This window comes from Equus quagga, chromosome 2, assembly GCF_021613505.1.
Source record: "Equus quagga isolate Etosha38 chromosome 2, UCLA_HA_Equagga_1.0, whole genome shotgun sequence".
Classification (NCBI taxonomy): Eukaryota; Metazoa; Chordata; class Mammalia; order Perissodactyla; family Equidae; genus Equus; species Equus quagga.
In genome coordinates, this window is record NC_060268.1 from 27,922,949 (window position 1) to 27,935,400 (window position 12,452).

Sequence of the window (12,452 nt, forward strand, 5' to 3'; positions counted from 1 at the left end):
ACTCTTGTAACTGCTGTTCAAGTTGAGAAAAATAGAACATTGCCGGCAGGGTTTCCACTTTGGATTGATCCCTCTGATAGTCCAGAAGTAAATGGAGTAAGATTTAAGGAAAGAAAATGTGATCCAGTGATTTTATACCCAGTAAAACTGACAAGTATAAAGGGCATGGGCAGACTGTTATTAACAATGCAAGAACTGAGAAACTGTACTTTGAGTTATTTGTACTTTGAGAACTGTACTGTGAGTTATTTCTAAGTAATGTATTAAGAGAGAAGCCTGTAACACTGTAGTACTAGAGAGAGATGGTAGAATTTAAGCATAACATCACAGAAAGACAGTGCTACCTATATATAGTCTTTCAAAGGGATCACACATGAGTCTGATCAAACTTTTCGTCCCAGCTTCCAATTTCAAGAAATACGTGGAAATTGTTCTAAGAGTATGAAATTCTTGAAAATTCAGACTGGAAAACTGCAATTCAAACGCCCTGCATTCTTCATGAGATAAATTTTAAGTTAAAGGGATAGAAGGGGAACTTACCTAAAAAGAGCCTTAAAGGCACTTCAGATTGGTTTTAATAGGTAAGCCTATACTATCTAGGGATACACGTTTAGGTGATAGGATTATTTTAAAAGAAAGAAAGTGATTACTGTGAAGTTAGACTAGTAGTAGTTTTTAGGGGGAGGAAAGGGATTAAGAATTGAATGGTGCACGTGGGGCTTCTGAGTTTTGAGATTTTATAGAGACTAAGCTGGTCTAGCCCTTTCAGGCCTTTTTATTGCAGTACCTTGTACTTACCTGCTGTTGGAGCAGGCAGAACCTTCCTTGTTTCAAGTGCTCTTCTTAAAATTAGTTCCCTTTGATTTCCAGTAAATACTACCTGGATATTTTGGGATTCTTAAATTTCTAGACACACTATTGCTGCTTTTTGCCTCTCTCTCAGTGATAGATAACCATGCATATTGGCTATTGTCTTGCCTTTAACCAGCTTGCATTTTGGAGTTTGATTGGGATACCTTGACACCATTTATTATAAATGCTACTCATGGGTTTTTGGCTTTACTATCTAGTTGCTTTTATGTGACGATTCAGAAACTATCCTCTTCTGTTGCTGCTGTCTTCCAGGAATCCCAGTTCTTTTCCAGTAGGTTTTTTGCATTTAGGGTACTGACCATTTTTCTTACCTTAACAGATTTCACTGGTAAGCTGCCTTAATGATCAGAGGTAGGGTGAAGTGTGACCTCAGATCATTTGGTTATTTCTAAGGCTTTGGGAAGTCTCTTCCCCCTTCAGTAAAATTTTAAGCAGCCGGACTACTGGAATGTAAACTCTGAGGATCATATCTTTTCCTGTTTGTCCCCTGAAGTAGCCTTGGTACCTAGCACTTAGCTGAAACAGTATTCAATAAATGTTCAATGAAAACAGTCTAAGGGAAGTTGTATTCTCTTCCTAGTTCTCCTGGTTGTCTTTTGATTCATGCAGTGTTCTACTTGCTAGTTTTATCATCATCACCATCCAGTATTATTAAATATCCCAGCTGTATTTTATAGGTTATTACATAAAATGTAAGTAAAGAATCATTGCTTTCCATAAAAAGATGGTATTGATACTTAATGTGTCTATGGCGTATTGTACATCAGTTGAAGTCCTTGGAAATAAATATTTCCAGAGTGAATGAATTGGTTCTATTTATTGCCTTTGTATAATAGGATTATACTTGAAGGGTAGAGTGTCAGTTGTCCACATTCATCTAGCTAAAGAATGGTTTGTAGGCAGAATTTGGAGTTTTGTATATCTCTGGGTGAATCAGTGAAACTCATTTTAGTGTAAAAGCAATGTGCAAGAAGGTGAAATTTTATTGATAGATGGCAAGGAATGGTTAAGTTCGATTCCTTGGCTGGGAAGGTGAAAAACATGAGAAATTGATAGTAGAGTGCTTAAGGAGTTCTAATTTGGTTGAGGACTTTACAATAGAGAAGCATTCTTGGAATTAGTGTCCAAGAAGATGGTGTTGCTAATAGTCTGATGAGGATTTTCCCCCCTTTAAATAACAGTCTAGTGTTACTGGAATAGCCTAGAGAAGAGGAAGTTGAATTTCCATGAGGATGTATTCAGGGACTCTAGTCTCTGAATAGTAGAATACTTGGCTACTGTGAGATCCCTTTAATTGACTGATACTCTCGGTAGTCAGTGGTTCAAAATGAGTAGAAGTTTTATCAAGGAATGTTTTGGTTTTAGCATCTTTTGACATGACTACATTTTTTTTTTCTTCCAGTTTTTCGGCTTTGTGAGAAACCTTATCATCAAAAACAATGGCCAGCAATGTTACCAACAAGACAGATCCTCGCTCCATGAACTCCCGTGTATTCATTGGGAATCTCAATACTCTTGTGGTCAAGAAATCTGATGTGGAGGCAATCTTCTCGAAATATGGCAAAATCGTGGGTTGCTCTGTTCATAAGGGCTTTGCCTTCGTTCAGTACGTTAATGAGAGAAATGCCCGTGCTGCTGTGGCAGGAGAGGATGGCAGAATGATCGCCGGCCAGGTTTTAGGTAAGGTCTGGGTTGAATTTTTTCATTGATTACGTAATTCAGATGAGAGAGTTTTTCTGTTCATATTTCTCTTTCTCTTCTTCTCTCTCTATAAAGCTAACATGTTATCTGAGATGTTCTGGATGTTGTGACTGATTTCCTCCTAAAATGTTACGTTTATAGGTATAAAAGGCTAAATAAGGATTTTGTTTGTTATGTCGTTTTGTCTAGTGGAGACTGGATAACACTCACTTGGCAGTCTTGAGTAAGGTAGGGGAGGTAGGGATGAAATTTCGTAAGGTACAGTTGCTGTCTAAATGGCTATGTCCTACTACTTACAGTGGACTGGGGGAAGACAATACAGTCGTCCCTTGGTATCTGCAGGGGATGGGTTCCTGGACCTCACGTCCCTTAGTTGGCCTTTTTTATCCATGGGTTCCGCATCCGAGGATTCAACCAATGGTGGGTTGTAAACATGGTAGTACTGTATAGCTTAGTCACTCATGGACTTTGGAGTCAGATTGCTTGGCTCTGCATTGGGACTTCACAACTGTGTGATGGGCTGCCCTGCATAGCTTGGCTGACCCTTAAATTTCCTGATCTGTTAAAATTGAAAGAACAGTACCTCAGCGAGTTTATTATCTATTCTTATCTGAGGTAGTAGTAATTTGGGGTTGTCAAGAGAATATAGATAAATTGAGATGATTCGTCAGAAGTTTTTAGTATAAGTCTTGCATGTTACATCTGTTTTAGCAGCATAAACTCTGGTTATCTTTTAGATGTTAGTTCCCCCAATAGGGGTCTACTTTGTGATCTGGGGTGTTCAAATGTTGAGAAATGAGATCTGAGCTCTGTTCAGATAATGGTTTATGTTCTCAACTTTAGAAGCTCTCATTATATATTAAGACTATTAGAGCACATGAGTATGTTCCTGATGATCGTAGAATTTCATCTCCTTGAATATTTTTCTAATTGCTTATCAGTTTCTGGGATTTGCTGTCAGAGTTGTAGTAATTTGGTATAGCTCATTTTCTCGGGTGTGAATATTAGGGAAGCTGAAGGGTTTGTAAGATAAGTCAGTTTCTTTTTGATTTTTGTGAATAAAAAAGAATAAACACAGAGATGTCAAGCACTGTAGAATGACTAGTTCCATTGTGGGTAATATATTGTGTTTACCAAATTAACAAATTATTTACTATAGATTTATAAAGGTGATAGCCATTCATAATTAAATGAGACTTTTTAGTTTTTGGAAGATTCCTGCGGTTGCTTAGTGCAATTTTCATTTTGTTTTCAGCACAATCTTCAGGAAAATCTTCCTCACCAAAAAAATAAATGGGAGTCTTTATTCAATTTCTTAAAATACATAATGTACAACAGATTTAAAGTGCAGCTTATGCTTCGTTTCCTACTTGGATTCTTCTCTTCAGATTGGAGAGGATTTTTCCCTCTTAAGTGTTTTCATGTTGTTATTTCCCTAGAATAGAACTCAAAACTTTAGCATTTCATAATGATTATAAATCTTTGCCACATGTTGTATAGAAAAGTTTCAACAGTTTTTGAGACTGTTTTGGACATTTGGTTATGGTTTCTCAGTGATTATTTCATTATAGTTCTTTCATTCTAGAATAAACATTTTGTGTAATTTGTGTAACACATATGAACCCTTCTCAAAATGCTAATTTTTGGCGTTCCAATCCAAATGGATTGGGAAGGAAGAATATTGGAGACTGGAGAACCTTGACATTCAAGATGGATGTCAATCCTTGACGTTTAAGACACATAGAGCAGGGCAGTTGTAATTGAGAATACACAAGAAATTTTCATACTTATTTGTCCTACACCCAAAGTGCACAATAACTCAGAATATATAAAACTGGCATCTGTAAAATGGATGTGGGAAAAATGAACTAAAACAGGAGTTTTATGAGAGGTCTTAAAGTCAGGTTTTTATTATATTTGTTAACTGTTGGGGAAATTTTCTAACACAGAAATGGAGAGAAGAATGTAATGAACCTGTATGTTAGATACATCTCACCTAGCTCAACAGATACAACATTTGACTAATCTTGTTTTTATCTATCAATGTTTCTTTTCTGTCTTTTGGGTTTTGTTTTTTTTTTTTTTAGTGTTTCTTAGAGTATTTTTAAGACTTCAGAATAACAAAATGCAAACTACACTGATGATTGTAAATTATATGATAATATAATTTATAGTAATTAACACAAAAAATTCACAGTAATTCCTTAGTACTATCTAGTAGTCCATATGCAGATTTCTTCTTCGTCTCAAACTTTTTTTTATAACTTGACTTTATTCAAATCAGAATTTAATCCATGTCCACATATGCGTTTGGTTAGTTGCCTCTTAGATGTCTTTAAATCTGAATTTCCCCATCCCTTCCTTTCTCATTTTAAAGATTCATCACGTTTATTTGTTGAAGAAATCTTTAGTATTTCCCACACTGTGTACTGATTGCTTCCTTGTGATGTCATTTATTTTTTTCTACCCCTGTTTAGTCCGATACTGGTAGATCTAGAGCAGTGCTATCCAATAGAAATATAATGTGAGCCATATACCTAATTTTAAGTTTGTGAATACCCATATTAAAAGAAGTAATAAGAAATGGGTAAAATTAATTTTAATATATTTTATTTAACCCGATATACCCCAAATATTGTCATTTCAATATATAATCGTATAAAATTATGATTGGGGTATTTCTGTATTCTTTCTTCATACGAAGTCTTTGAAATCCAGTGTGTATACTTCACTTAAAACATCTGAATTCAGACTAAAAAACATTTCAAATGCTGAATAGCCCCTTGTGGCTAACAGCTTACTGTCTTGGACTCTGCAGATCTAGAGACTTGATTCAATTCAGATTCTATTTACTTTGGTGAAAATATATCATGGATAGCGTTATGTACTTCATATTATATCACATCAAGTGGCCTAACATGGTTTTCCCGTTTTTAATGATGTTAAGAATAGTTTGTGGGTTCAGGTTTTACATCCTGACTCATCCATGGTAAAGTTCCCTATGAATTTTTCACCTTATGGTGATCATCCCTTAGGTATTTCATTAGGGGTTGCAAAAGAGTGGCTTTTCTAATTCTTCTTGCATTTATTAACTGTAATTTTTCTAAAATTTGCAACTTCTCTCATTAATACTTAGTTTTTCTGAAATGCTGTTCACATTTGAAAGGCAGGATAAATCTTTTTCAAATGATACTGTAGCGACCTTTAAATATAATCATTGCTTTTATTTAGTTTTAGTCCATTGCAAATTATTCTTTAGAGCCCAAAATATTGTCTGTTTGGCCAGTGGTTCACCATCAAGGGTGTTCCTGTGTCCTTGAGACCTTACTCGTGTAATTTTGCATTCTTTGCTTTCTGGCACCACAAAATACTCCAGGTCTGGGGTCTATATGTCTTGACCTAAACCTGGAATTTTGCCACTTTTTCCTAAAAGCCGTGGCTCCTTTTAATGGTAATTATTTAGAAACCACTGTCTGAACACTAGCAGTGTTTATTTCTGAATTTTAATCACTTCTGACTAGTTTCACTGGGCAGAACAGGGGGCAGTAGTTTTTTTCAGGGAGTGAGGAGTTAGGAAGATTTGCCACGAGCTAACATCTTTTGCCAGTCTTCCTCTTTTTGCTTGAGGAAGTTTGTTGCTGAGCTAACATCTGTGCCAATCTTCCTGTTTTTTGTCTGTGGGCTGCCACCACAGCATGGCTTGTTGATCGGTGTGTAGGTCCACACCCAAGATCCAAACGGGAGCATGCAAACTTAACCACTACCCCACTGGGGCAGCCCTGATGGCAGTAATTTTTTAAGAAAAGAAAAGATGCAATTTTATATGTGTATTGTGCTGTAGTTTCAAAATAACCATGCCTGTATTTTTACCAAAATTAAGATGATTAAATGCAATTTTAGATTTGAGCCTCTTTTTTATTAATGTGTGTTCTATTCTGGATACTGACTCAGCACTCTAGTTTAAAACCACATGAAATAATTCTATAAAGTTGTGTAATCAACTTGATGTATAGTTTAGTTCTGCTTCATTTTGTTTTAACATTTTAAAATTACTTTTAAAAAATTTAATTATATCTTTAGTTTTATAAAAGCTTATATGAGTCCAAAGTTAACACTGTAAAAGCAAGGTTGTTATAAATATTAGATGTAAAGATTAGAAATGAGTTTAGTGAACCAAGAACTCTGAAGATTATTCATAAAGGGTGTTTAGCAAACAGTATAGTAAAAGTCTGTTTTTCAGTTGGTCATTTGATGAGCTTAGTTTTGGAGAGCTAGCTCTTGGCTAATTGGTTTTTGGCAAATAGGGTCTTTTGTTAGAACAAGAGGGAGATTATGAACTCCTGTTTGATCGGCAGTGGGTGGCAGGATAAGTAGCCTGCTACTCTGGAATAGGTGTTTTAAAAATTATGTTGTATTTGGAAACTAGGATTTTGTTTTCCTTTTGCTCCTTTATTTCCCTTTTCTTGGTATGTGTGTGTGTGCTCACACACGTGCATGTAAATATTGTTTAAGGGGTTCACTGTATCTCTGGGCAACTGTTAGTCGTTGATACCTTTCTCCTATGATAGTAATTGAGTGAGCAGAGTGAGTGTTCTAAATGATGAGAGTTTCATTGAAGTTGGAGCTAATGGTGGAAGGTACCAAAGACAAAATGTGTTATGAATAAAGAACACATTTTTACTGTGGAACATAAGAGAGTCCTAACCTTGTAAAAATTCTTGAGCGTTTTTGTATGAGGAAAGATAATATACATTGTTAGACCTTTGTTGATTTATATGACTGTTCGCTTTTAAAAGCTGTAGTTTGAGATCTACTACCCCTCCCCCCCCAATTGTCATTAAAATTTTGGGGTTTGTTTTTTCAGATATTAATCTGGCTGCAGAGCCAAAAGTGAACCGAGGAAAAGCAGGTGTGAAACGATCTGCAGCGGAGATGTACGGGTCAGTACCAGAACACCCTTCTCCGTCCCCTCTACTCAGGTCCGGAACTTTATTATTTATAACTGCATTGTGTCCATCAGTGGGCATCTTCTCTATCTGTTTTCTGGATGTGGGGAGGGTTAACTGTAGTGTGTTTTATCTGTGTAAAAGTAATGCTTTATTAATTTTGTGTTAATGTACCTCCTTTTCACCCATTTCCCAGAGAATTATTAGAATTCCCTGAGATTTGTACTATTGAAGAGTAGTTTGGTATTTATAGCATGAATTGAAATCCTGCAAGAGGAGTTAAAATCTTCTAAGAAGCTAGGGAGTAAGAAAGGGTGGGAGGGTGGCATAAGAATGTTTAGTTTACTGTTGTACTTTACACTGTTCTTATTTTAGCTATTATGTTGTGTGTTGAAATTTTAGCAAACTTTTGCCTACATTTGCAATTGGCCACTGAATGTCCAGTGGAATAAAGTGATTAGAATTTAGTGATCTATTATTTGAATGATTGGGGATTATTTCATGGTAAACTGTTGATCTGTTTGTTGTGGTTGGTTTGGCATGGGTTTGTGTTTTGTTTTTCCCATCTGCTGTTGTGAATTTATATCAACAGTTCCAGATTGATCCTCTTTGGTATTTATTTTTCAGCTCCTCTTTTGACTTGGACTATGACTTTCAACGGGATTATTATGACAGGTATGTTAAGGATGTTTTTGTCTATTCTGGTAAAAAGCCATCTAGTGAGAACCATTTTATTTTTCTATTTTGTGATAATTAATATTCCCTTTTGTAATTACAAACATTTTCATACAAATTCCTCCCTTTCTGCCAAAACGACGAAAAAACTTTCCCACAAATCGTCAGTAGTAGACTAGGAAGGGTGACATTTCTGTTGATTTCAGAGAATCAGTTTATATATTGTCGGGGCATATGGGGATATATACAATATTTTGTGGACTAACAGTTTTTCTTGAGACAAGTCAGTTTTCTTTTTGTTTTAATTTCTGTGTCAAATAAATGTAAGGACTGACTGACTTGCCTGATGATGAAATGGGACTTAATTAGTGGTTCCATCTTCTCTTCATTATTTCCCTCTTGTATAGTTGTCACTTGGGTTTTCATTGTAGGGGATTACAGCAAAGCTAAAAAATGATCCCTAACCTTGAAAATCTCAGTCTCCTTTGAGCAAACCAACTAATAACAAAATAAGAAACAATGAGTATATATAATGAATTAGCAATACAAATTGCTTTAGGAGTGAATGTTAAAGTGTTAAGATTTGTATTGTAGATTGGCATGGTAGTGATATGATTCTGAAAGGCAAGGAGGTTGGAATAATGATGATTTCTTCATGTGCCTTCTGAACAGAGTTAGTATTTGTTGGAGAGTCATGAGAAATAAAATTGAAAATTGGAAGATATAGGGATAGTTTGTGGATGGCTTTGAATGTGGATTTAGACATGATGTAGGAATTAGTTGGCAGAGAATGGCATGATATGCAAAAATTATGAGTATCTCATTGGCATTCTGATAACATTGGTCTTTATGCATGTTAAGGAAACTTTAATGTGTATTTAAGAATTCTGATTAGATCAGTCTTTGCTTTTGGAATAGAAGTAATAGCTTGATGTGGGAATGTTTCACAGATTGGAAATACTTGAATTGAGTTGATCAGTCTTGCCAAGGGAGTTGGGTAAAGGAATTAAGTCAGCCACTAAACAGTATGAGCAAAGACCTGATTGTGTACACTTGATGTATTTGAGAAATATCACATAGACTATGGTAGCTAGTCATCAAAAGATCAGAAGAATAAGACTGGCAAAATAGTTTGAATCTACGTTATGTTTGTCTATGTTTGAAGACATACTTCGAAAACTAATGATTTCTGTACTTTGAAAATATTAACATGGCAGACCTTACAGTTGAGAGAACAGATCTGGGCATCTCTTTGCCACTGAAAACTTGGTCACTGGTTGAACAACTTGAAGGCACTGAAACCTAGTGAGTTTGTCTGAAGTAACTGTCCTTTACTCTCTCCGCCCATAGGAATTTCTTGGCCACCTTTAAAAAACATTCATGCCCAGTTACACTTGTAGGAATTCTTAAACAACTGGTCTAAATAGACTCTTAAATATTGGTGTATTTTTTTTTAAGCTTCCCAAGGAATTCTAATGTCCAGGCAGGGCGGAGAATCGTTGATAAGAAAGAACGAAGAAGTAATGTTATTTCTGGGATTCTTATGCTATTTCTTTGATATGGCTCCTTTTAGAAAAATTCTAATACACTGAATTTTTGAGATAATTTCTGGGGTATCGTGGACTCCAGCATAAGAAACTCTTATTTTAAATTGAGTGCATCGAACGTTTTAAAAGAGTAGACTTCTATCTTCATGAGAATAGTCCTCTAAAGTTTTACTTTAGTTGTCTTGGTGAAGCAGCGAAACTTTGACCATCCCTATCGTCTTAACTGTAATAAATAAGTTTGGGAAAAAATTGTTTTATGTGAGGAATTTTGAAAGGGTTAATTGAAAAAAAGAGATAAGCAAGGAATAATGAAGAAATTTATATGTTTGCAGAAATAGCTTGAAATTTCTTACCACTGCTATTTGGTCCTAAAAATTGGTGACAACACCCCTGTTGGCCTCAGTCTTCAGTTTTTCAAGAGACAAGAGAGTACCTTTAGATATTATCTGATGTATTGTTTGATATTAAAGTGTCAGTGAAAAGTAATATCTTCCCCCTTGCATTCTAATCTCAGACAGTAGAAAAAGACTTTTGATGATGAATGGAGCAACTAGGTGGTAGCTGAAGTGTGGTACTGAAGTCTTTGGTGGGAAAATGAACGTGTTTAGTCAAGAATGGAAAAACTACTCAGGAAAATGGTATTAGTTTCCTCTAGAAGTCATCGTGAAGATACTCTATTCACAAGGTTAAGATTTTTGTTCTTCTAGTTAGTAACATAGTGATCCTGAATCAACTATGTTGGATTCTTTGTTAAAAGATGATGAGAAGTTGGCTCTGAGATTTGCTGAAGGCTCTGGGTCTTCCTTTGTAAATGGGGTTAAATCAGTATCTGCCTAGTCACTTTAGTCCTTTAGTCATACCCTTAAGAATATGAAATTCACATAAACATTTCAGGACATAAATTTGGCATTTCTTTATTATCCAGCTTTCTGGGATCTTGAATTCTACTACCTAGCTGATAAGGAGCAGAGAGAAGAACAATTTAGGAATCCACAGACTTGTTATTTAGCAAAGAAGGCTATGACCAAAGTCGTCATAATGCCTGGTAATAGAGTTGCTATGAAGACTAAAAGAAACATAAAAAATAAGAAATTGCATTGTAAATGATCCCAGAATATTATTATAACTATTGATAATCAAGAATTCCGGGGCTGTCCCTGTGGCCGAGTGGTTAAGTGCATGCACTCTGCTTCGGCAGCCCCCAGTTTCACCAGTTTGGATCTTGGGTGCAGACATGGCACTGCTTGTTAGGCCATGCTGAAGCGGCATCCCCACATAGCACAACCAGGAGGACCTACAGCTAGAATATACAACTAACGTACTGGGAGGCTTTGGGGGAAGAAGAAGAAGAGGGAAAAAAATGATGATGATTGGCGACACATACTAGCTCAGGTGCCAATGTTTAAAAAAAAAAGATAGAATGAATTCCCAATCTTTAGAGCATGAGGATTCCTGTTTATTATCAAAATCTCCAGATTTCTTATATGCTAAAGTTACTGAAAATTAGACTTCTGAATTAGTATTTTACTAGCCATATTTTATTAACATTGACATACGTTATTACTACGTAATTTTCTTGACACTAAATAACCAAATGAAGGGAATCATGGACACCCCACCACTCCTCCCTCTAAAAACTAACGTCTCTAGCATAACGAGGCTTCTTTATGAGTGACAGCAGTCTTCCAAACTAATAATGCATAGTGAAATGAAGAATGTCTGGTTGGTGTTTGTTTTCTAGACATCCTTTTTAAATAGTTATTTCAACTTTTTTAACTCTGTTATGAAACATTTAAATTCAAATATATATAAAAGAGAATAATATATTAGTAAAAGACTGCTTTTATAAATATAGGCACAATATTGTTTATACTTAAAATAATAAAATTCCTTAATCTCACTTTTCCACAGGCTTGAAGCAGGTTGTATTTTTGTGTTGTTTAGCGTGTTCCTCTGCTACCTATATTTCTTGTGAATTGATGAGTAGATTTGAAGGCTTGATTGAATTCAGGTTCTGTTCTTTTTTTAGGGGGGAGGGGATGAGGGCAGTGAGAGAGGAGACCAGAATCCTTCATAAAGGTATTATGCATTCCAGTCATTCATTAGCCTGACTTGACAGAAATTTGAAGAATGTAGGCATTAGATATTTTGTAAGGAGGAACATATATTTTGATATTAGGAAATAGGTGATTAGCAGTGTTTTGTTAGGAGTATTAGAGTGAGTTGTATTTTTGCTTGCGTTCCCGTGGGTGTTAATAATGAAATCCGAAAGTTTGTAAATACCTTTAAAACTGGACATTAATCATAACTTAAAAACTTAACTGAGCTACTTATATTTTAATATGCTGTCTTCTGAAAAGGAGACCACAGGATTGGATTTTATAGGCTTGATGTTACCACCTGTACTGCAGTAGTGTTACTGATTTTCATTGGGCCGGGGGAGTGGGGAAAAAAGTTCAGAACTGTTACCTATGATCATTAAAGATTCCCTTAGTTTGGAAGAACTAGTGCAGGTTTTTGCTATTGCCATCTTGTTCTTGTAGAATTTTGAATTCCGAGTATTTAAATAAGACTATCAGAAATCATGCTGTTCCTCCAAAGTTAACTAAATGTATTTGTTAATATTTTAGTAGTCTCTATTTCAGTGGTTAAATTTTACGTTTCAATGATGAAAAACCCAAATGATGATTATTAGGGTTTTTTTTTCCAC

The 12,452-nt window shown here is 35.4% G+C and overlaps 1 protein-coding gene across 11 annotated transcripts in view; it reads left to right on the plus strand.

Moving 5' to 3' along the window:
• Positions 1 to 12,452, plus strand: part of HNRNPC (heterogeneous nuclear ribonucleoprotein C) — a 48,136-nt gene that overhangs the window by 22,173 nt on the left and 13,511 nt on the right. For 9 of the 11 annotated variants that reach the window (XM_046652526.1, XM_046652528.1, XM_046652525.1 and 6 more), the window contains 3 exons: positions 2,276 to 2,553; positions 7,439 to 7,553; positions 8,148 to 8,195. In XM_046652526.1, the coding sequence (XP_046508482.1) occupies positions 2,313 to 2,553; positions 7,439 to 7,553; positions 8,148 to 8,195 (404 nt within the window). In that variant the 5' untranslated portion in view covers positions 2,276 to 2,312. The remainder of the gene's footprint in view (positions 1 to 2,275; positions 2,554 to 7,438; positions 7,554 to 8,147; positions 8,196 to 12,452) is intronic. The other 2 variants (XM_046652535.1, XM_046652536.1) reach the window with 1 other exon arrangement.